This window comes from Pyrgilauda ruficollis, unplaced genomic scaffold (assembly GCF_017590135.1).
Source record: "Pyrgilauda ruficollis isolate IOZ18807 unplaced genomic scaffold, ASM1759013v1 scaffold15, whole genome shotgun sequence".
Taxonomy (NCBI): Eukaryota; Metazoa; Chordata; class Aves; order Passeriformes; family Passeridae; genus Pyrgilauda; species Pyrgilauda ruficollis.
The window spans coordinates 8,135,126-8,159,406 of NW_024513654.1; the positions used below are offsets into that span (position 1 = coordinate 8,135,126).

Sequence of the window (24,281 nt, forward strand, 5' to 3'; positions counted from 1 at the left end):
TTTTAAAATACCAAGGCTGCTGTGGACTAGTGAGTTCCTCTGTTGGAGAAATACTAGTAGACCAGAGCTGTAACATGTAACAATTTCTCTCCCTGCTGTAAAATATGGAAACTCTTAAAAGCTGAAACTCTTCACTAGAAAAACTGAATATATTTTCTCAGAGTATTTTTATCTTTTTTTTTTTTTTTTTTTTCTTTTTCTGGTACAGCTTAAATACAAAGAAACCTACCAGAATGAAATGAAAGGTCACTATGTGGGTATTGGCATGGACAAGAGGATGCTCCATGCCATGAAAGTTGGCAGCTTGGCAAGCAACGTGAGTCCCTTTTAATCAGACTTCTGTGCTTGTGGCCTCCTTGTCTTTCAGTTTTTTCCAGAATTAAGTTGATAGAAAACTTAAGATCATACTGTACTGGGGATCTGATGGATAGATATGTTGAAAAGAGGGAAATTCTGGAAAGCCTTTTGTACTGTTTTATGGCTCACTGTGTGGAAGAAGTTAAAATAAGAAATTTCAGTGATCTGGCAACATACTGAGATCCTTCAGTTTTCTTTGACATCAGTAGGATGCTGAAGGTTGTTTGCCACCACCCCCAGGGTCAGACCTTTGCTGGAAAAAACAGTCTTTAATGAAGATTTCTGGATTCTAATTTAATTTACTGGGTTAGTCAAGAAGCTATTTCATTACACACCATTCCTTCGAGTACATTATTTACAAATCTGTAAGAAGCTTGAGAACTAAGCAGAAAGATAAAAGAGATGTGTCATAGGTGGAAGTTAAGTTAATGCTCCCACTGTTGGCATTGGATTAATTGAGAAGCTGAAAAAGAATCAATTAGTGGCTAAACTATGCAAATAATTTCATTTTCTTTGTCACTCATGACATTGAACTTACTTTGTTTCTTGCATTTAATATTAATATTATTGTTTCTCCTTTCCTCTTGACTGATAATTATTCAAACAAATGACAGCTGAAAAAAAAAGAATGATTTTTTTTTTTTGTTCTCCTTATGTTTCAGATAGCCTATAAGTCTGATTACAAACATGACGGTGTTGACTACAATTACCCAGCTACTCTCACTCCTTCATACCAGACAACAAGAAAGTTGGTCCCTTTGAAAGATGTAAATAATTTTATGTTTTTATTTCTGTTTTTTCCCCCCTCCTGTGACTTGCACAGCTCATCATCTCTCTGTAGGAGAGATTGTGATAGATTGCATGTGTCAAATGATGATTTCATGACAGGAGCAAACAGCCATTGCTAACAAAGTTAAAGCAAAAAAGTGCAGTGTCAAGAGGTGTCAGAGCAGTAGAAAGTGCTGCCGTGTCCTGTTGCTGGAGTCAGTTCAGCACAGATTGCAGAGTGATGTGAAATCTGTGACTTCTGCCCTGTCCCAGCCCTGTGCTGCTAAAGCCTCACCACCCTGGGGCAGCTTCAACAGCAGCATCAAGCCCTGAAAGCACAGGGAGACCAAAACAGCCTTTGTAATCCTTTGTGAATTCCCTGGGGATCGGTGTTCCCCTTTGGAGGGGAAGGGGCTGGTCACAGAACCTTCCTGGTCCCTGAGAGAGCAGCCCCCTGTGCCCCTCACTTGTGGGAAGTGAAAGTGTGATTCTTTCACTTCTGACAAGCATTAAAACCTTGACTGATCTCCTCTACCATTGGCAGCTCACCCTGTGCCTCAGCCAGGAGCACGCAGTCACCAGGCTTTGCTTAGAAAATCAACAGGAGGAGAGCAGCAGCTCTGCAGGGCATTTCTCACTTCCTAAGGCGTGTACACCGTCTTTACGCTGGAATTGCAAAAAAACCAGGAGCATTATGCCTTAGTGAGATAATTATCATTATGTGAGATTTAGCTGAGATTTATTTATCTAAACACCTCTTCCAAGAAAAGGATGGTAGCACGAAGAGCTAGAATTGGGAGCCCTGATGTTTTTGAGGAAGTATTGGGTATGCTTCAACTCTAAGATGAACTCTTGCCTCTACAGCAGTAATTTCAGCTTTGTCTTTATGAAAGCTGAGAACAGTAAAATTCAGTGTTTGATTGCTTACTGTGTTCTTAAAGAGTTCAAGGTAAGCATAAATTCATGTCCAAAATGTAAAAAACATTTCAGCAATTCCAGTGGCTCTACAATTGATGGTCAGCATCAGGGTTTGAAACACATAATTCCACTGACCACAGACACCAGTCCTGATCTAGGATTTTGCATTAGTCCCAGGACTTGTGCACTCCCAAATAACCAACATGGTTACTCTGAACTCCTTTAGGAATACACCTCTCTCATACACTAAGCAATCACAAGTAGCAATAAATACACAGTTTCAGTTAAAAAGAAATGATCCCTTTCCGTGGAATTAAAATTCTCTCTGTCTCTGAGGAAGCAAATGCACTGTTTTAAGTACCTTAATCACTTTGGACCTGTGAGATAATTCAGGCCTTTTTTCCTAGCTTTTATCATTCTGGCAGAATGAGGAAGTTTATGTGAGGATACGGGAGATAAGAAGGTTTGCATTGAAATAGTTTCAGTAACTCAAAGTCTCCAGAAATATGCTCCACTTTACTGTAAAGAAGTGTTCTTAAGAAACTAGTTTTAAACAATGTGATTTACAATGTTTGCAAAGTGGTGATTAACTGCAGTGAATATTAATGAGGGCCTACAGAGAATAATAATTGTATTTTGTAGTATAGCAACGAGTCCTTTTGCAGCAACAGGTTTGATTGGAAGAGTCATGATTTTTTTATCATGCATAATTTGGGGCTTTAGCATATTTATTTTATAACTTATTATTGTGGCTACCATATTAATGTGTTAGTAATTTAATAGGTTTCAGTCCTCTTGTTGGCTGACATTAAAATTACTTTTTTTGTACTATAAGTATGTATTTTTCTTTTCTCAACATCCACACAAAACTCTGACCACACAGAGAAATTCTGTGGTTAATTTATTACATTCCAACTCAGTAAAGATCGAGTATAAGAGATTTCATTTGCTCTGCTCAGTGGTACACTGGACAGACCTCTTCACAGACAGTTGCAATAAATCTTGTCTGATAAAGCTAAAAATTGACTAAATGATGGTTAAGAATATGAGTTTTATAGCAATGATTTGAGGGATTTTATAGCAATGATTTGCAGCTGGTGCTGCGTCTTCATAAGAATTTGTGGGTTTTACAGGAGGGGATTATAAGTGAAGTAATTTTCAGAGTGGGATAAAAACTGTGACCTCAGACAGGGAAACTTTCAGAGCACTAACTCAGCTCTCATCCAAGAGATCCTGGCATTTTTCCTCAGCTCTATTTATTATGGGTTAAATAATATTTTATCCAGAGTATTAGCTATTAAAACTTCATCTATTCAATCTTTCCTTTTCTGGTCTGACCATTTCTTCCTTTACTAAATATTTTTTTTTAAATTTTATTTTAAATTAGGTAAACTACAGGCAAAGCATAGACAAGCTGAAGTACAGCTCTGTGGCCACTACTCCACAAATTGCTCAAGCCAAAATAAATGCACAGCAGCTCAGTGATGTAAGTTCTCCCATCTTTAGCTCCTGTTGTTTATTAGAATGATGAGATAATTTAATTTCATAGCATTTGTAGCCTTAAGTGTTTTATTCTTGACAGTTCTTCAGCAGATGCATAGCCAAACCAAGAATACATATTGAATAAAATCACTTTCAAAAGTGTGGCAAGCATACCAGTAGATTTGTCTCCACTTTTAAGATTTGTATCAGTGTGCTTTTTAAAGAAATTATTTTCTGTGTATTTATTAAGGTAAGGTTTTAAATTATATCTTTTTTTGCTGAAAGATAATCAGTGGCTCATTTATTTATAGAGTAAATTTCTACTTCCTACTGCTTAAGTAAAAGTTAGCCTTATTGCCTTCATACTTGGGTTACAAACTCCTACGAGTGCATTTATAACTTATGGCACCAATAACTTTAAAAGCAATCATTCAGTCTAATTGTTATACTTTTATTAAGTTAAAAATAACTGAGTTTCTTGTTGACCTTTTCAACATATGCAGGTGAACTACCGAGCCCAGTATGAGAAGACAAAATCAAATTACACTCTACCTCAGGACGTACCACTGTTAGTGAAAGCCAAAGCCAATGCTGAGTTATACAGCGAGGTAAGTCAAGCCTTGGGGAAGTACTGGCATTCATGATGCTGTTAATAGACTGAAATGAATATAAAGATGATGACACACTTTCTGGAAGCATTTAGTATTTATCATTTGGCTTTGTACTAAACCACATGAAATATGGTGACCAGAATAGACAGAGATCCAATTTCAAAGGCAGTGAAACCTCTAGACTTTTTTTCACAAGATATTTTCTGATGATCTGAATTTCTTTAAATCAGTAAATCAGTATTCACTCCACAAAATTAACTGCTTCTGAGGTGAAATTTGTATGAAGAACCAACATTTGCACAGTTCTAGTAATTCAAAGTCCACTGAAGTCAATGGAAAGAAACAGTGACTTCAGCCAACTTGGATCAATCCCACTGTTGGGCTTGATAAAGAGCAGAATAAATATAAACATGCAAAAAGCCAAATCCAGAAACTGGGGCTTCCTGAAAACCTTCTACCTTCATTGGGTGCCTGCAGAGTGTGGATGAAGGCATACTTGATATTGTTTTACTGGAATTTCAAGTGGAATCTTGAAAGAGAGCTTAAAAAACTGTTACTTAAAAAACTATTATTCCACCAACTTTCAGAATTTAAGGATGTGATTCTCCTGCATTTCACTGGTGCTTGTGAGATAGTGTGGCTCATGAGTGTGCTTTTGAAGACAACCTGACCATGGGGGATGCTGCTCCGACCTCTGCTTCAGCCTGTGGGTGGTCTCAGGGCACACCAGCTGGATTCCTTTTGAATGCTCTCTCATGTAAAGAGCTGCACCTTCAAATTCAGTGCATGGGACTTGACTGGTTATAGTTTGGGGTGGGAAAGAAAAATCCTGAGATGAGTGGAGTGTTGCCTGGTTCTTAGCACAAGCTGTTCTGCCTATGGATCGGCTCCTATAGATCTGCACTGTTTTCATAGGTAGACATAACCAGAGGCAATTTTGAAAAACCCTTCCTCCTCCATATCTGTCTCAAATTGGGAATTATTGCTGGATGTTCTGGGCCATTAAGTGCCTGTGAACTCTAAGAATAAAGTTTTGACTCAGTCCTAGACAATTAATTAGCTCAAAATGACAATGAGCTGTGAGTTAAGAAGGTCCCAGTTTGTGGACTGAGCATATTCATGCTTCTGTTTTTCTCTGAGTCATTTCCACGTTTGTTTGAAATTCCTGTGTGTTTGTGTTAGTGACATGTTGCTGTCTTTTCTTGCTCAGGTTAAGTACAAAGAAGGCTGGGAGAAGAGCAAGGGCCGGGGCTTTGAAATGAAGCTGGATTCTCTGCCTTTACTTGCTGCCAAAGCTTCAAGGGATCTTGCCAGTGATGTATGTTACATTTAGTTACCTGGGAATTATTCTTTATATAAGTAGCTATAGCACAGGGAAATAAAGCATAGCTCACTTCATCTGGATTTTCAAATCCTGCATTTGGCTGTCCATTTACTCAATGGCTAATGAGCAGTTGTAAACTTTCTCAGATTCTGCTGGGAAATTTCACTCTCCAAAAATTATTTTTTTCAAATTGTGTGTACAGAGTGAAGCAAAATTTACATAATAAACCCATAGTGAAATTCAGTGTTTTGAATTGTTTATAGCCTCAAAAATAGTATTATCATCTACTACAAAGGGAATGCATATTTCTTTAGTCTGCTTCCTTAACATAAACATATGTATATTAAAAAAATGCCAAAAAAACCCTTTTTAAACAATTTATATCAAGATTTTTAACCCATGGAGAGGCAGAAAAGGGAGATACTTTTTCTACAGCTGGAAAGTGTTCAACAGGGGTGAGAATTCTAAAATCATTGAAAAAATCAAGTCTTTAATTCCTTGCTTGGATTGATTTCTTATTTTTGCCTCTAAAAGCCAGATAATTTAGCTAATCAGAAGAATTAAAGTTTATAAGCATGTTGACCTCAGAGCTGAGCTTTAAAAAATGAGTTTAAAGATCTCATAAATCTGATCTTGCATCTTTGGAATTTCTGAGAAAATCTGGGAAATTTGAAGTGACAATGAGGGAATCAGACTAATCTCTTCTAAATTTTGACCATCCAAATCACAGTGAAAAACATATTGCTTATTTCATGGGTAATTGGAAATATTTGTAGATTTACTTTGGTTTTTTTTTGACAGATTAAATATAAAGAAGAATATGAAAAAACAAAAGGAAAAGCAACTGAAACCAAGGATTCAAGACTTTTGCACTCTCTGAAGGTGGCCAAGATGAGTAGTGAGGTAAATTATTTCTCTTACTCAAAATGTGTTTTTCATAATTAAGAATCTTTCAGCAACACTGTGTGATCTACCACCGTTACTGCTCTCGCTGTAAGAAATTCTTGGAAGCATCTAACAAAATTGGTTCCCTTCACCATCTGTTAATCTGCAATGATTGCACAGCAGGGGATTTTGGGCAATGGTGCCTTTATTTTGGGGCAGGAAAATAACATCCTGTTAAAACCTCAATATGAATTAAATATCATCATATTAAAACCTCAACATAAACACTTCAACACAGAACTTTCAAGTCTGTAATGGTATGTTTAAAAGTAAGATTTACTATAAAAGAGAAAATGTCTCTAGAATTTAGAAAATTTACCCTGGCATCTGTTTTGTCCCTGCTAGGACCTGACTTCTACATGTGTTTGCGTTTTTTTTGCCTAATCTGCATAAGGACCAAACAAGAGGGGAGACTTGAGATAGCTTTGTAATATCTGATGCAGACAATCTATTTTCACTCCTATGTCTAGATTGCCTACAAAAAAGGTTTTGAGGAGAGCAAGGCCCATTTCCACCTGCCCATGGATATGATAAACCTGAGGCATGCCAAGAAGGCTCAGGCTCTGGCCAGTGACTTGGATTACAGGACGAGACTCCATGAGTACACTGTGCTTCCAGAAGATATGAAGACCAAGTGGGCAAAGAAGGCCTATGACCTCCAGAGTGATGTAAGATGATGCACACCCAGCTTAACTGTTAAAAACAGTACAAGAGATTATAGCTTTTCCCATTTGATGTTAATTCTTGTTTCTTATGAACACTGTCTGATTGTACAATGGCTTGTAAAAATATCTTTACAATGGCTGTGAAACTGGAAAGGGTGCACGTGTTCACTTGCAAACTTTATTCTTGTATTCACTGTGCCAATAAATGTAATTTTCCTCTGCAGCTCCAATATAGGGCAGATCTGACATGGATGAAAGGAGCTGGATGTATCACAGAAGGAAGTCTTAATATCCAACAAGCCAAAAAGGCAGGAGATTTAGTCAGTGAGGTAAGAAAAGTTCTCAGGCTTCTGTCTGTTGTTTGTTCAAAGGTTCATGCACACTTATTCTGCTACATTATGTGGAATAAGTATGGGATTCCTAACAAGGAATATCTGAGAAATGGAAAAAAACTGATGGGCATAATTTAGTTTAAAAGGTCCTGGGTTAGAGGTTAAAATTACATTTTCCCTTTATATAATTATCAAACTAATCTGTGAGGTAGAAATCCCTGTATTTGTGGTGCCGCCTCTTTTCATTCTCCTGTGCATTTTGCAGACCAGCCTTGAATTTCCACTGAGTTTCATGTGCTGCATGAAGTACAAATAGCCTTTAAGGAGCAGTATTGAAAAATTAGATATTTGTTAGCCATAGCTGAAAATTTCCTTGTTCCTTGGCAAGTAGGGGCTGTGACTTTACTGACAGCTTCAGCTTTTCCTGCTTTTCATTGCTTTTGCTTTATTAACTCATGGTTTTGCACTGCCTTTACCTTATGGAAGTAAACTTCCTCAGCTTCTTAGCTATGGTTGAGCAGTCTCACTAGTGCTAGGAAAACTAGAGAACAGAAAGAAGAATAAATTAGGGGAAGTTTGACAAGAAGGATAAAATCCCACTTAGTTCTGGAAGGAGGAACAGAAGCCAGTTAGTTACTGGCGATCACAGTCTCTGACACCTTGGGTCTCTGACATCCTCTCACTACTCCTATAAGGGGAAAAAAATACATCTTAGAAACAAAAGAAGAGCAGCAACTTCAGATCTGGTGTCTTGTTACTGACATCTGCTTCTGGGGTGTGCTGTAGTGATAATCACTTCCACAAATATTTAATCCACAATGATCTGCCTTTTCATTCCAGCTCTGTGCAAGGCCACAAGACGGCTGCCAGTCACCTGAACTGGAGCCTGGTGGATATTATTTTAGAGATCTCTAGTGCCATACAAAGACTGGTGTTTTGTCATTTCTTTGCAGGATGTCACTACATTGTGTTCCATGCAATGTGACAAAACATGCTCTTTTTAATGTGCCGCCCTCCCTTCCAGGTTTCTAAAATAAAGCGATGAGCACCTCTTTGAAGTGCTGCATGCTTTTTTAACTTCTATTTTGTGTTCCCCTAGCAGAGACACTGTGTAAACTGATCTGTTCACCCATCAGTTCAAACAGAAGAATTTCTCTCCTGAAATGCCAGATAGTGAAAAAAAAGCATTTACACCCTTTCTGGGTGGAATGCCCCACTTCATGACTGAACTGGTAGAATAAGAATTCAATTAAAGTGTACAAGAAGAGTTTGCTTGGTCTCCCCTGTCACACTGTGGTCTTCAAACAGAGTCCTGCAATTCCTTGTACTATCTCAAGGAAAGAAAGGATGCTTAGCTCACTCTCAAATGAGTGGTGCAAAAGGTTGAGGCAAAGAAACTTAAAACAGACCTGTTCTAAAGCCTTATGAAGTCAATTAAAGTTTTCTATTCACTTCAGTGTGTTTCAGATGTAAAATAAAATGCAAAATGGAATGAAACTATGGACAGTCTTATTTACCAAACTAAAAATATTAGTCTCTATGCACATTTGTCCTTTCAAATGGATTTTATATAAGTACTGGTACCAGAGGATGAATAAAGAACAATATTTTTCCCACATCTGAGACTTGGGCCTTGGGGAGGTGTCTCATAGCTGTTCATCCCAGAAAGCCTTGACTGCAATGTCTATGCCTAGCTCTGCTTTGAAAAAATGAAGATTTTGAGAGGATGGGGAAAATTTTGAATTCAAGTTACTTTCAGGACTCTGAAATAGCTCACTCTAATTTAAAAATATCTCAGTAACATGTGTTCAGCGATTTGAACCACCCATGCATGTGCTTGAGGAGACTCTTGTAAGGAAATGAGATAGTAACACTGACTGTGTGGCTTACCAGCTCTCTTGGGTCCTGACTTAAGTCATACCCAGGCTGTGAACAGCACTCACTGGTTGGTGTGCAACCTAGGTCCTGTAAGATATGTAGACAGCACACCTGGCACCAAAGGTATCCATGCCTGCAGTGTCAGCAGCAGTGCATTTGGCACACACTTGTGCACTGCCCTCCTTGCCCCAAAATACCAGCAGTGGATTGTGCTTGGAAGCTTACCTTGTTGATTCCTGTGCTAAAACTGTCTTGGGAATTTACAGGGCACTTCTGGCTCTATCACTCATGTATTTTTTAAAAGTGATATCTTTTTTTGGGGAGGGCAAGTACTGTAGAAAATTTTGTGTAACTTGCTTTAATTTGCTGTAGACAAAGTACAGGCAGAAGGCTGATGCTCTGAAGTTCACCAGTGTGGCTGACAGCTCTCAGATCAAGCACGCCAAGAAAAGCCAGGAACTTCAAAGTGATGTGAGTCCTTGACTGAATTTGTCTCTTTGCAAGCAGCTTCGGCATAATGTGGTCATTCCTGACACATGTACACCAGTGTGGTGGCAAGAGAGCCCTCAGTCATGAAGCCTTTCAATATATAAAGTTTCTTCAGATTAATTGCAGGGGGTTTTATTTGTTTATTTGATTAATTCTCTCCTTGAATTCTTTGAACTAGAACAACAGCAACGAAAATCAAGCACCATTGGGAGTCTCTTGTGTGCTTATCTCTTGTGTGCTGGACAAGCTGCCTTTCTGTGTGTGCTGAAAACAGAATAGTAAAAATAGATTTTGAGCTTTATAGTAGGGTCTTCTTTTTCTGTGGGATGTAAGAAATGTAACACTTTGTGAATGAGGCATATTTTCATAGTTTTTCAACAGCTCCTCCAAGAACTTCATGGGCTAAAACAGAGCAGTTCATTTCTCTGCTGTTGTAGCCCTGGGATATAAAATGAGGATGATTTCTACTCAGATCATAAAAGGTCCTTGATGTTTTCTTCAAAGTTGTAATGTTAGTCCTCACTGGAGTATTGTGTCAGCAATTACATTTAGGTCACAAATGTTCTCTGCAGATTCAATTGCTAGTGTTCTTTATTTCATGCCTAGAATTCTCTGTTTCTGTGTCCTATTAACAAGAAGTAGCTGCAGTTTAACACTGGGTGAAATATGTTCTTGCATGCATTTTGTATAGAGTATGAATTGCTGCCAGCTTTATAGCTAGATAAGTAGCTAACTTTGGGAAATAAAGTATCCTGATATATGTGCTGTTTCACAGATTCCTTGAAATTTAACCATGAGTAGTTTAGTCAACCTGACTCTGTAGGTCAGTTTTTAACTCCATATTTAACACAAAAATTCAAGATGCTAAAGAATAACTTTTCCAAGTAAGTTAACCCTTACAAATCCTTGGATATTTGGAGTGTTTTAACCACTATTCCTTCAACATTAAATGTGGACTACTGCTTGTTGACCCTGCTTTGCTTCCTGTGGACAGGTTGCCTACAGGTCAGGGAAAGAGCAGTTTCTTCATCAGTACACCATCAGCAAAGATGACCCTGTCTTCATGCTGGCCAAAGCAAATGCTGCCAATATCAGTGAGGTACTGTGTGATTCCCTCAGTCCTGTGAATATTACAGCTGCTGTGAAATAATTGTTCTGTAGGTAAAAGTTTTGTTCTTTCTCAGAGAAGGTCCTCACGTTTTAGATATAAAAACTTGAAGTTTAATTCCATGCTCCTAATAAATAGTGGTCACATCTGCTTTTCTGAAGACTTGCCACTTGTAGAGTTTGAAGCTGTGCATTTTTGACATGCTTCCAGGTGAGTGGCACCCTGACAGTTTCACTGGAACCAGTGAGATACTGGGGTTGCAGTAACAACTGTTAAGAATTTTTAAGGGAGGACACCAGGATCTGATCTGTAGCCATACTGTTTCTGGGCATGGAGTGCAGGAGGGACTCATTACTTGAGAGCTTTCACTGTGACTATAGAAGAAATAGAAAGGATTGATAGTAATAAAGAAACTGTGCTGTTGCCATCTCTTTAGAAACTCTACAGGAGTAGCTGGGAGAAGCAGAAGGAAAAAGGATTTGTGCTTCGTTTGGATGCTTTGTCATTCTTGACAGCTAAGGCAAAGAGGGATCTGGCAAGTGATGTGAGTATGGTCTCCATCAGCCCCCTTTTTCTTAGGACAGCTGACAGTCGAGGTTGCTGCTAGTGTTGGGGATGTGTCACATATGTCTCAGTGCCCTGAGCCACCCTCACTCGATTCACGCTAAGGAGCGATGGAGGAGTTGTCTGGGTGATTGGCATTCTGTAATTAGTCAGAAGGTTTGCTCTGAGCAATTCAGAGATTTTTCCACATGCTGACTGTGTTTTCCTATTCTCATTTTGACCTGAGGGTGAATTTTAGAACTCAAAATGAAGTGGAAATCTCCTGTGAAACATCATAACTTAATACGTCTCTGCCTGGCCAGAAAATTCCTGAAAGAACCTTCTGACCTCTGTGCCTCAAGAATGTTGTTTTTCCTAGAGAGAACTAAAAAGAAAATATTTCTTACAGGTTTTTATGTTTATCATGTTATCATCAAGAAAGGGCTTATTCTTTATTGACACTAATTTCTAAGGCATTCCAATTCTCTTTTGCAAATGATCTTTTTTCTGGCTTGTATTGAGGACCCAGCTTTACTCCCAGTAGAGCTGTCAGTTTGGCAGCTTAAACAATTTGGTCTGTTTTCATCTTCACAGGTTAAATATAAGGAGGGTTATGAGAAGATGAAGGGTAAGCTCATTGGAGTAAAAGCTGTGGAGGAAGATTCGCAGATGGCTCATTCCCTGCAGATGTCAAAGTTGCAGAGTGATCTGGAGTACAAGAAGGCCTTTGAGGGCACCAAGAGTCAGTTCCGGATCCCCATGGATATGGTTAACCTTGTTCATGCCAAAAAGGCTCAGAATCTGGCCACAGATATAGGATACAAGACCTCTCTCCACCAGTACACAGCCCTGCCTACTGACAGGAAAGTGGCATGGGCCAAGTGGGCCTACGGATTGCAAAGTGATGTAAGTCCAGAGCTTCACCTGCTTCAACCCTCTCTCATCCTGCCCACTCTCAGCCCCACTTAGGGCTTTCTTCAGATGTTTGTGATTGTAATGCCATGAAATCTTTATGCACCTAATTTTTCAGCTATTAAACAGTGAATATTAACAGTAACTATTAACCACTTATCTCCTCGAGAGGTATATTTAAGTTGTGCAGTGCTTCTGGAGGAGGAGGGTTGTAACTCCATTTATGAGCATGGCTTCTTCAAAGCCTACTTCAAATGCTAATAAAACACTAGGATTCCTATATGATGTACATTTATTTTTGTTTCCTAATGTGCAGGGAGGTTAAATAATGTATGGTGATAAAATTGGTGATAAAATTCCATATGGAGACCACATGTAACCATCAGATGAACTGTCTGATACTGTAAACAGTTTCCATTCTGAGGTTGTGAGTCAGAACTTTTCAAGTAAACTGAGGTAGAAGGCCTGTGTACAGGCCTTGTTGAGGTATGGCTGCTGAACCCTTTGTGACATCTTTGAGGAATCTGACTTACAGCCAAGCATTTGAAATGCAGTGCTGTTGGTAGGAGAGATTTTGTGAGGAAAGTGAGAAGTGCTCCTGTACTCTTCTTCCTTAAAGACACGTGGGAAAAAACAAACAAACCAAAATGCTTTCTCTCCAGTAAAACCAAAGGGTATGCTTTGGGAAATGCTAAGTGTCATCTTCTTTTTATTGCAAGTCACGGATGATCTTTTAAAGAGTGCTCCATATGCAATAAAACTGAAGTTAGAGTAAAAATTGCAAACAACAGTAAGGTGTAGACCACTTTTAAAAATTACTTTGCAAGGCATATTGCACAAGTGCTGGTGAGTCCTTATACTTCTATATCATTCTATATTTTTTTGCTTTCCTTGCTACTGTGCAATAGTGAATAAAACAAAAGCAGGCGCTAATTTGACTTCATTGTTGTTCTGGAGATGTCTGAATCCTTTAATGGCATTTTAAGTCTATGAACACCAACAATAGGACATTTTCTTTTCTTTGTCAGAACCTATACAGAGCAGATTTGAACTGGATGAAAGGAGCTGGATGGATAGCCACTGGGTCATTAAATGTGGAACAGGCTAAGAAGGCAGGAGAACTCATTAGTGAGGTGAGATTTCATGACAGCATGTAACAGAATTTGCTGCATAATGCGTGCAAAATGTCTGTATAAAATTAAAATAATTTCCACTCAAAGGGGAAAGAAAAAGGCATACCACATGAAAGCCCTCAAAACCAGGGATAGGACTGGTAATTAGAGGGAAACCAGATACCAAACACATACCAGTAGGAGTCCATATAGCCTTTGCAAAAACAAAGTAGGTGACAAATGATATTATGAATAATAATGGCAATCAAACAGTGCTCAATTGCTACCCACTAGCCTACCTTTTTAATGAACCAAAACAGGAGAGATGATGAAAAGATGGAGCCATTGGACCCAGAACCTTCTTTTGTAACAGATACACGTTTCTTTCTTGCTCGTTTTTCATATATGTTCATGCTAGCTATTGAAATTCATATAGATATCTGTCTGTAGCTATCTATCAGCCCAAATAGTTTTCATCCTTGTTCTCCCTTAACAAATATCACTTACAGGACAAGTCAGACTCTACAATACTTTGTGCCTGTCCCATGAGGCCTTCAAATGAAGTTCTGGTGGAAATGGTTAAAAGCTTCATAGTATTCTGTTTCTGTTATTTCAGAGGTAGTCCTGCTGGCCAAATCTGTTGCTGTAAGAGATTGAATCCTGTGATTTTTCAATAGCTATGATGCAAGAATCATGTGTCCATTCAGTCTGTGGTGTCTCAGAAAAATACAGTCATCCTTTCACAACTGACTGATTGCTAACACTATTTCCCCCACCATGTAATCATCCATGGTGAAGAATGATGATTTTTTACACATAATAAATGACATCCTCAGCTAGTGTCAAGCAAGATAGCTTTATAAAAGCTGCTACAGTAATGCCAGCTGAATTCCATTTGGGTATTCCATTTGGCTGTTTCAGTAGTGAAAACTGCTGAGTAGAAATTTGACCCCCTAGGCTGCTCGTCTCAACATTTTTGTGAGTATTAAGTAATGTTAGGTTGCCATAAGGCTTGTCCTTTCTTACATATAGTGACCAGTCCTTCTAATACTGATAAAAAACAATTGCCAGGATATAATCTCTAGCAATTTTTTTCAGAGATGTTCTGGTCAACTCTGCTTTGTGTCCCAACTTGATTAAGACAAGGCATAAACCACTTTTGTTCCCTGTTAAACTCAGTAAGATTGCTCAGTTTTAAGATATTACTTTTGGAAACCAAAACATTACTTATAAGTTTATAATACTTTAAAGTGTTTATGTGTTTTACATTGGTATTTTTAGTCTTCGAAGGGTCAAGATGTTGCTTTAAATGAACTTCTGTGGGTCACAGCTCAGTTTAAAGAAAATGACAAGCTATGAGTTTGTCTCGGGCATTTGGAAAATTTAGTATGTGCTATTTGGAGAAGTGAGAAAGATATTGATGGATTTAAGACAAATCCTGCAGGAAGGGAAGCTTTTAGTGACCTGGCCAAATGGAAAAACTGTGATTTTTCCACTGAACTGCCTACACCTTAATTATGTATATATAACAAGACCAAGAAGCTCTCAGACCTACTATGAGTCCTTAAGAGCAAGCAAAATTAATACATTATCTAGAAGATATGCCATAACAGTTAGGTACTGTATCAAGGACTGCACAGATTTGCTGCAGGTTTAAGGAGGTAACCTAAACCCCTAACCAATAAGTTAAATAGTTGCCATTATTAACATACTACAATTGTCTATCATTTCTTGCTTAAAGGAACTGTAAATTAAAAATACAATCGGTCATACTCTATTTAAAGTACTGTAGAAAATATTTTAAAATCCTGAGTTCTGGAGTATTTAGGTAAGCAGAACCTGATTTTGAAATATTTTTCTTCTATTTAAAGATTAATACTAATTGGCAAAAGGTTATTGTTGAATTGAAACAAATATTAATCTGAAAGTACCCAGGACATAAAGATGAGGAAAGAGGAATAATAATTATGTTCACAAATTCACTCTAATCTCCAGCAACCTATGATTTTCTCTTTCAAATAGCATGAAAGAGCAGCACAAAATTCACAGCTTTGATCTTTTTCTGCTCAACAGAAGAAGTACCGTCAGCATCCATATGCTTTGAAGTTTACCAGTATTAAAGACACTCCTGAGATGATCCAGGCTAGAATTAGTTATAACCAGGCTGTGGATGTAAGTTATAATGTATATACATTATGATTATAAGAGTGGTATCCTCTTTGAACGACCTGATTGAAGCACTGGCTTTCTCTCTCTTTCTTTCTCTGAGATTATCCTTTGGAACCATGAATCTTCTTTATTCTGGTGTGGTGCATCCCACAAAGAGCATGTTTCTAACTTGGATTGGGAAGAGATCCCACAGAAGTCAATGGGATTTTCATACAGAAAGCACTTTTTGTACCGTTTATTTTCAGAAGTAAAATTTAGGAGTAAGGCTGACCTTTGACCTTTAAAGAATTTTGGCCTTCTGATATTCATTAAGGAAGAGCATGTTTGGGGTTCTTTCCCCTTTTCAAACAGATCTTTCAAATTTCAGTTTCTGCATATTCTTTGGAAACAAAACATAAGGCAGTATGACAAGGAAGGAAAAATAAATTATTTCAAGCTGTCATCCTGCTGAGAGAGAAATCCAGGAGGGGAAACCTTAAAGGGAAGAATTGAGGCTGTTGGGTGTTTAAACATGTTTATTTTTAATAGAAGAGCGATTTAAAAATATTGTAGACTTAACTGGGATAATACAGAAGTGAATAATAAGCAAAAGTCACTCAAAAAAGACAAGTTTCAAACATGAGAGGATGTTTTATTTTGAAAATAGATATTTTTAAAGTGAAGGAGAAGATGAAAGACTTTGTGTAAAACACATGCTATTGTAATACTTTTGGTGTCTGTGCCTTTGGTTTAATTAATAAGATCCAAAAGGCTTACATCTCAGGCAGGATAAATATAAGTAATTTTGTTTCACTGAGCCACAGTCAAAATCAGTCTGGTGCTCTACTTCTTCACACAGGAGTTCTCATTAGTTTTCCTCTTATGGAGCTGCAATACAAGTGGGCCCAGCTGCTAAAAAAGTGTCAGACAGGTGAAATGGACGGGTCCATTCTAATCTAGGGTGTCTCAAACCCTTCTGCAGAAATAATAGCCTGGGAAAGGCAAGTCAGGTGCTGCAGACATGGGTCATATCTAGGGCCAAGGAAAGAAAATGTACCCATCTGAAAGTTATGGTGTCAGTGAAAGAAGAAAACTAGGCTAGCAAAGAAAAATAATATGAAAAGGAGAACTCTGCATAGCCACTGCAGGGGAAGTTCCAGTTCCAGTTAATTGCACAGGACTCCCCTTACCTGTCTGCAGACATCTGAAAGTTATCTGGTCCTGGGCTAGCTCTGTGCTCTGCTTCCAAGGGTTGATGTGAGTGGCACACACAGACACCTCTTCTGTGATGGGATAAATCACCTTCTGAGGTGTTTCAATCTCTTCCCACTGACTATTGAGCACCTCTTTGCTACTAACTCTGGACATACATTTGAAGTAATTGAACAGATAATTACCATCCCATTTATCTGCTAAAATCTCTCACGTTTGGAGAGGTGTTTGGGGATCTTCCACTCCCTGTATTTCTGTGGAATTTCAAAGTGTGAGTGGGCTACTCATTGCTGCACACCCTTAATCACTACTGTTTATTTTTCTTCTCCCCATCCACATATGTTAGAAGTTTTATCAAATTAATATTCAAATATCTGAATTTTCATATACATTGATTTACACACTCAAAACTTCAAGGAGTTCCTCTCTAGCATACTCTAGCTGATAAGTATATCAGATCCCCAAATCCTTTTGAATCCATTTTGACTGATACAATTACCTGTATTTATTAATGCCTCTGCTGCTTTTCTGTAGTGTTTGCTTTCCATAAACTTAATTGTTAATGTTTTTGTTTGAACTAATGATTGAACATGTAGAGAGTACTTGCTACTGAAATTCATCTCTGTTTGCAGAGGCTGTACAAGGAGCATGGAGAGAGTATAAAGCATCAGTATACACCAACAACAGATCTTCCTGAAATCCTGCAGGCCAGATTAAATGCTATGAATATCAGTGAGGTATAAACCTGACCTTTAATATTTTAAAGGAAAGTAGATATGTTGATAGTGCTTTGCTGTTTGTCCTAAGCAGGAAATCAGACTAGATTTCTTTCATTTCCCCCGTATATGATCATTCTATGGTCTAAATATTTCTGAAGTAATGTGGGAAATCAAACTTACCCAACTTCACCTACATAGAAAGATTAAGAATGATCAAATAAATAGTCTTTTCTAATGGACATTTGTCTTGCAATAATTCCTGTTGTGCACTGATAGTTTCATTTGTGTTTGCCCTCTGCATTAGAATAGAGTGAAACTCATCTAGTAACATTTCTAGGGTTTCAATAATGCTGTGATGTCAACCCTCTGAACAGCAACTCTTCTTTATTTCTGTTCCATATTTCCTAGACTCGTTACAAGGAGACCTGGAGAAGGATGAAAGATGGTGGCTATCAGCTGAAACTGGATGCCATCCCCTTCCAGGCAGCCAAGGCTTCGGGTGAAATCATAAGCGATGTACGTCAGCCTACTGCTGATACTGTCCAGTAGGACATGTCAGTCACTCCAGACTCTGTCTGCCCTGCTGAGTGACTTTTCATGGAAACAGCATGTCCAGCCAGCTCTGCATCTGGGAGACATCTGGCCTCAGAGTAGTTAGTGTTGCTTTTGGAGGTGCAGCCACAGTGAGGTGTTGTTGGTAAATAAGCAAAGGCAGGTCTGTGAAAGCAAAGCTGAGCAGTTTACCTGCTGCAGTGACTGCACAGTCACAGGGATTGCAGCTGGGTGAGGTCTTCCTATAACCCACTAAATCTTCATTCAGATTTATTATCATATTGAATATTGTCAGAATTGACTGTCTTATGAAAGCACTTTAATTCAGGTTTTAACAGCTGGACTAATACTTCTCTTTACTCATATCCGCATTTCTCTTCACTCCTATCCACATTTCTCTTCCTGCTTCCTTTTTAGCACAAATATAAGGAGGCCTTTCAGAAAATGAAAGGGCAGATGGCTGGGTCATGTGGCCTGGATGGTGACATTCGTATTGCTCATTCAGTCCGTGCAACAGCTCTGCAGAGTGATGTAAGTACAAGGAAGAAGATGGGGGCATTCTTGGATTGGTTTCCTAACTGGGAGTAGTTCCTCAAGGAAGATCACTTAGCTGTGGACTAGCTGTAGAACAGCCTACTTATTTTAAACTTAGGGCTTTCTGTCCCACTTTTCAGATATATTAATATAATTGTGATATTCTTGCCATTCTTCTACGTTATTTACAGTAACATTCATTTGTTATTTGCAGTAACATTCATTTAGTAGTAAAAGAAGCCTGTGTTCTACCACATCCCTCTGCTTCATACCACTGCTGCCTACCACAGACTATTTTACTCTGTGAAAGCATCACTCAGAGGCAGGTCTAATTGAGAATTAGCACTGGTCTTTGTACAGAAGCAAATGAAATTAGTTATTCAGTGTTGGTTTTCAATTTATCATTTTTCTGAAAGACCAAAGGATGAATGAGTTTATGGAATTTCAAGTTGGACTTTTTTGGTTGGGGAATGGTTCCCACCTGGTCTTGACATGTGCTAAGAATGACATCATTTGTTGTTTGCTTATAAGAATTGTAACTCTTCAGTGCATTTTGAAGACTGTGGCTTGATCCAGAAAGCAGTGAAATATATGGGCTTGTGTTCATGGTTCTCAGAAGTGCAGGTCTTGTAGTGATGGCAGGCTTAGACAAACAGCTAGAAAGTGTCTGAAGAATTCATCCATCTGCCAGGTTACTCTAAGTCATCTGTTGACCACCAATAGCTCTGGATGTTCATTATCCTGATGAACAGCCTGAACATCTCAAATTTTCATGGTTTGATTGGGAAATGTCCTGTGGAAAAAAGTTCTTTGAAGATTTCTGCACCTTTCTTCTCTTGGACAGAGACAAGACGTGAAAAAAAACCAACCCAGCACTAAATATTTGTCTAGAATTATGAAACTAAACTGGCCAAAACAACAAATATTTGACCTGAGGGTTTTTTTCTAATTCTAATATAAATAAGGCTGCTTGCCTGTTTCACTCAGGCAGTAGCTGCCTCTTTTTGTAGCACTTTCTAAAAATGCAGTAAATTAGGACTTCTCTTGCCAGTATGCTTAATTTTATAGATTCAATGTACCAAGTTTTAACAAAAAATGAATGAAATATAGAATCTCAGTTTAATTTAATATAATATAGATGGCTACTTTTTGATGAAGTATAGGCTGCCACATATTCTAATTATTGATCTTTCACAGTATGGTTAAACAAGTTAGGGAAGTTGTTTTGAAAAAGAATAATTTATACTGCAAAACGGAAGAAATACGAGGAACGTCTCTTCTGATCAAAACCTGAATTTTAATTACGTTGCCGCGGTACCTATGTGATCCCTTTCTCATTTGATAGGTGAAATACAAGCAAGGTTTTGAGGACACAAAGTCCAAGTTCCACCTGCCTCTGGACATGGTGCACTTGGTGCATGCCAGGAGGGCCCAGTCGCTGGTCAGCGAGCAGGAGTACCGGCAGCTGCTCCACCCGTACACGGCTCTGCCCGACGACGTGAGGCTGCGCTGCGCCCTGAACGCCCACAGGCTGCAGAGCGAGGTGACTGCAGACTGTCCCAGCCAGGTTTCCCCGCTGGTTCTGGTGCAAGACAGTTCTGCTGCAGCTGGTGACAGCTGGCAGCATGTGTTTGAGCGGAGCTGAGGGATAAACAATGGCTGTTCCCCCTTGGTTATGTGTAGGAATGAGACATTTATCTTACTGGGCGGTGGAACAATGTGTGTGATGTCATCACACTACATCTAAAGCCTAGTAATTTTTAATGATTGGGTAGAGAAGTGTTTGCAAGAGAGGATGATTGGACAGTTGGTAAAAATGCCCTTTTTTAGGTCTTTCTAACAATGCAAACCCTTTACCAGCTGGTATTTACAACTTGGTTTGGATCTGGGTGAAATTTCATGTGTACTTTCACAAGAAAGACTGGATTTGTAAGGCACTTACAAGCTCTGGCCCAAGACACATCCACTGAAATTCTGAGGATGAGCTTACAGAGCCTTGAGTAAAATTAACAAAATAATGCCTTACAAATCTGTAGGCAGAGCCATGTGATCTATGAAAGAGCTTTTCATAGATCACATGGCCCCTGCAGACCTCAGGAGGGGATGTATCTTAAAAACATACCTGGCCACAAAATGCTACTGTATGTCACCGAAACATATCAGCCAACAGATTTAGAGATGACAGTATGTGTCCAAACAAGTGTAACATCAGATGCCAGTCGTGTTGCCCTAAATTAGGTGAAATACATGCAATCAGAGATTCTAAGGCAGATTTCCATCCATCCTACTCCTCATCCTTCTCATTATCAAATGAAATAATATGGTTGTAATGTATTTATCAGGAACCTATTGGTAACTTCTGAAAAATTAATATTTACAGGAAGTCACAGCTAGGTTTGGTGGTCTGGAAAATATTTTAACGATGTGTATGCAGTGGTTCATTGCTATTTTTCCTTAGTGTTCCTTGCTTATATTATGACCATTCAGAACATTTAAAAATCAAGGCTACATTGTCTGCGGTTTCTCTTACTTAAAAGAGAAAGAAAAAACATATTTTCTTATGTTTTTATAAACTGCTCTTATTTTATGTATATTTATAAATCAATAATATCTACCTGTGATTTGTGTATTATATAAGAAGAAAATTCATGTACCTAAAGAAGGTTTTTTCAAGGTTACAAATGGCAGACAGAAGCTGAAGCAGCATTTGGTGTTCATGGGGCTCAGTAGTCCTCAGAATCCTGCATCTGTGCTGTAGATCTGTCCGGGCTGTATTCACACAGATATGTTCACAAACACAAGATCTTAGGGCAACGTGTACCAACTCTCTGTGGTAGATACTAAATTGAATGGAGTTATTGCATATTTTTGGGTGAATAAATATAGGGCATCTCAAATGCAAACTCGTAATTACTTCTGCTTGGTTTTCCTCAGAATTTATATCGGTCTGACATGAACTTTATGCGAGGCGTTGGATGTATTACCCCAGGGGCCCTGGAGATTGAAGGAAAGAAGAAAGCTTCTGAACTCATCAGTGAGGTAACAAAAGAGGGTTTTGATTTCTCCACTACGAACAAGAGTTTGCCAGATGTCTTTCTATTAGACTGGGCTGGCAAAGTGACTCCTGGATAATGCCAGACTCCCTCCCCTTGTGTTTGATCATTCCACTCGTGTCCTAACTGCAGATGGGTGAACCTGATGGAGTTTTAGGCTTTGCAAACTTTGCTAACTTATTTTGTAAGTATTTTCTCCTGTGTTTCAGACCCAGGAGGTATTTATGTTATTTATTTAGGAATTTAAATGGGCTTTTTCAACTAAAAATAAAGCTGTGCCTATCTGTAATAAGTACCTTGTACTATTTCTGCAAAATTAGAATGAGCTGTGCAGTGCCCAGAATATTAAAGAGTCCTCATCTCTACTCCTGTTTTACAATCAGTCTGGTTTTCACCTGCTGCTTTTGTGTGCTGCTGTTTTTCTCCCTCTGTAACTGAAGTTTCATTTCATCTGTCATGTTCTCTTCGTACAGTCTCTCGTAGTTTTAAATCCTGCATCTTTTTCCTGTATTCACATAGATGTGAAATGAGGAAAAGTAGGAGTTGTGTTCTAGAGAACAAGCCTGCTTGCAGTGAACTTGCAGTTGTTTTGTTAACAATTCTGACATCAGGCCACAGGCCAGGTGAAACCTTTTTTCCTCACAGAAATATCCAGTGGGTTTGTGCAGCTCCTTCTCTCCCTGGACTGGGTTGCCTTTGCTGTAATTTCACTATCCTGGGTTAATGACACCAAGGGATGAAATAATCTCGTTACTGTTTTCAGCATATTCAGCACGGCAGCAATTTTCTTTCATGTCTTATTCCTTATTTACTTTTCATTTTCCCCGTGAAACTTGAATGCACCTAACTCAGAATAGCAAAAGGTAAATTAGTCTAAGGATCAATACACAAACTAGAGTTTTAAGCACAAGAAGCAGTGGAATTCCACTAGAATTGGAAAAAATCCCTTATCTGACAAGGCAATTTACTTATTCTGCTCATTTCTCTTTGTGTGTGAACTCAGAGTAAATATCGTCAGCAGCCACATTGCTTCAAGTACACATCGGTGACAGACTCTCCTGGCCTCCTTCATGCAAAATTCAGCAATATGATTGCTAATGAGGTAGGCTCTCCTAACGTGAATCAGAAAATATGCTTTTCAAAATGCAGCAAGCTGGGGATGGAGAACTGGGAAAGAGACAACCCTGTTCTGAAAGCAAAATGCATCAAAAAAAGAGAAAGCATCACTGATTTGTGCTTTTTCACAGCTAGATCACTTTTTTTTTTTTTCCCCAAGCAGTTAATACCATTTTCAATTCAATCTCTTTCAAAAAGCTCACATAGTATCCATACAACAGAGTTCTATTATCAAGTTCTTTTGCATGAAACAGAGACTCAAAAATCAGGGCTGTGGGGTGTTCTAGAGGGAGCTCATTTGCATAGTATGATCCACTTTTGAGGGCTTTTCAAAGAGCCTTTTTCAAGAAAAGAATAACTGTTCTAAATTCTGAAAAAGCAAGACAAAACCTATAGAAAAATTATCAAAATCATATATAATAACTTGAAGAAAAAATTCAAGCTAGAAAATATGCCAAGAAATACTTGCCTTTTTATTACACACACATTCATGATGCCCTTGAAATTCTTAGGTCTACTTTTGCCTTGCTGGGAATGTAACGTTGCAAGGCTGAGAATGTAGTGGTTTGGAATCATCATATATTTATAAAAATTAGTGTAAATGTCCTTTATGCCCAGCAAAAGCCCCGCATCTTTATGCCCAGAAAAAAACTTTGCAATTTCAATGATATCCTCAGCTATTTTCAATGATGGCTGACTACAGTTGTCACAATCATTAACAACTTAAGTACTGCTGTTGTATTATTGAAACAAGAGAGAAAATTAATTTCTGCTGTCTCTTTGATCTCTTTCCTAGCGCCTGTACAAAGCAGCAGGAGAGGACAGTCGGCATCACTACACACCAACACTGGGTCTGCCAGAGTTTACTCGGGCTAGAATAAATGCAGCCAACCTCAGTGATGTAAGAATTTGTTCTGTATTTCTTACAACTTATTTCAGATGCAGGATGAATTGTGCAGTGGCAAGGAAGATGAAAAAGTAGAGGAAATTTGAGATCTATTCTATTTATGCGTTCCCTGATTTGATTATAATCAAATTATGTCTTCATTAGCATATATACGGTTGTGAGTAAATTAAATCTACATAAAGAACGAGACATGTTTTGTCTGAGTTAGTAGGATTTCCCAAAGATAACTTAAAAAAAAAATCCTTTGATTATAAAGAATGAGACTGTAACACAGAATAACAAATGAAAGATGGTTCCTTTGTTTGTTCCTTTGTGCATTTAAAAGTAAAGCAGCAGTCTACATGTGCCTTTCCTACTTTAGGCAAAATACAGAGAATCTTGGCATAATCTACGTGCTCAAGGCTACAAGCTGACAATGGAAGCACTCCCGTTCCAGACTGCCAGGGCCTCCAGAGAAATTGCCAGTGATGTGAGTTGAATGATTCAACCTCCCTTCTTGCCTAATTTCTGTTAACTTCATGTAAAACAATGTCTAAAGCAGATTTTACTGAATTAAAGCAACTCCATAACCATGTGAGACAAGTGTGAGACAGAAT

At 38.4% G+C, this 24,281-nt stretch overlaps 1 protein-coding gene across 3 annotated transcripts in view; it reads left to right on the forward strand.

The window, feature by feature from the left end:
• Positions 1-24,281, forward strand: part of LOC121350332 (nebulin related anchoring protein) — a 46,058-nt gene that overhangs the window by 14,070 nt on the left and 7,707 nt on the right. For 2 of the 3 annotated variants that reach the window (XM_041461597.1, XM_041461598.1), the window contains exons 13-34: positions 209-316; positions 1,020-1,124; positions 3,431-3,529; positions 4,029-4,133; positions 5,347-5,454; positions 6,262-6,363; positions 6,876-7,073; positions 7,295-7,399; positions 9,653-9,751; positions 10,764-10,868; positions 11,314-11,421; positions 12,015-12,326; positions 13,361-13,465; positions 15,518-15,616; positions 17,437-17,541; positions 17,932-18,039; positions 18,493-18,606; positions 19,955-20,152; positions 21,544-21,648; positions 22,666-22,764; positions 23,575-23,679; positions 24,047-24,154. In XM_041461597.1, coding sequence (XP_041317531.1) covers positions 209-316; positions 1,020-1,124; positions 3,431-3,529; positions 4,029-4,133; positions 5,347-5,454; positions 6,262-6,363; positions 6,876-7,073; positions 7,295-7,399; positions 9,653-9,751; positions 10,764-10,868; positions 11,314-11,421; positions 12,015-12,326; positions 13,361-13,465; positions 15,518-15,616; positions 17,437-17,541; positions 17,932-18,039; positions 18,493-18,606; positions 19,955-20,152; positions 21,544-21,648; positions 22,666-22,764; positions 23,575-23,679; positions 24,047-24,154 — 2,700 coding nt within the window. The remainder of the gene's footprint in view (positions 1-208; positions 317-1,019; positions 1,125-3,430; positions 3,530-4,028; positions 4,134-5,346; positions 5,455-6,261; positions 6,364-6,875; positions 7,074-7,294; positions 7,400-9,652; positions 9,752-10,763; positions 10,869-11,313; positions 11,422-12,014; positions 12,327-13,360; positions 13,466-15,517; positions 15,617-17,436; positions 17,542-17,931; positions 18,040-18,492; positions 18,607-19,954; positions 20,153-21,543; positions 21,649-22,665; positions 22,765-23,574; positions 23,680-24,046; positions 24,155-24,281) is intronic. The other variant, XM_041461599.1, reaches the window with a different exon arrangement.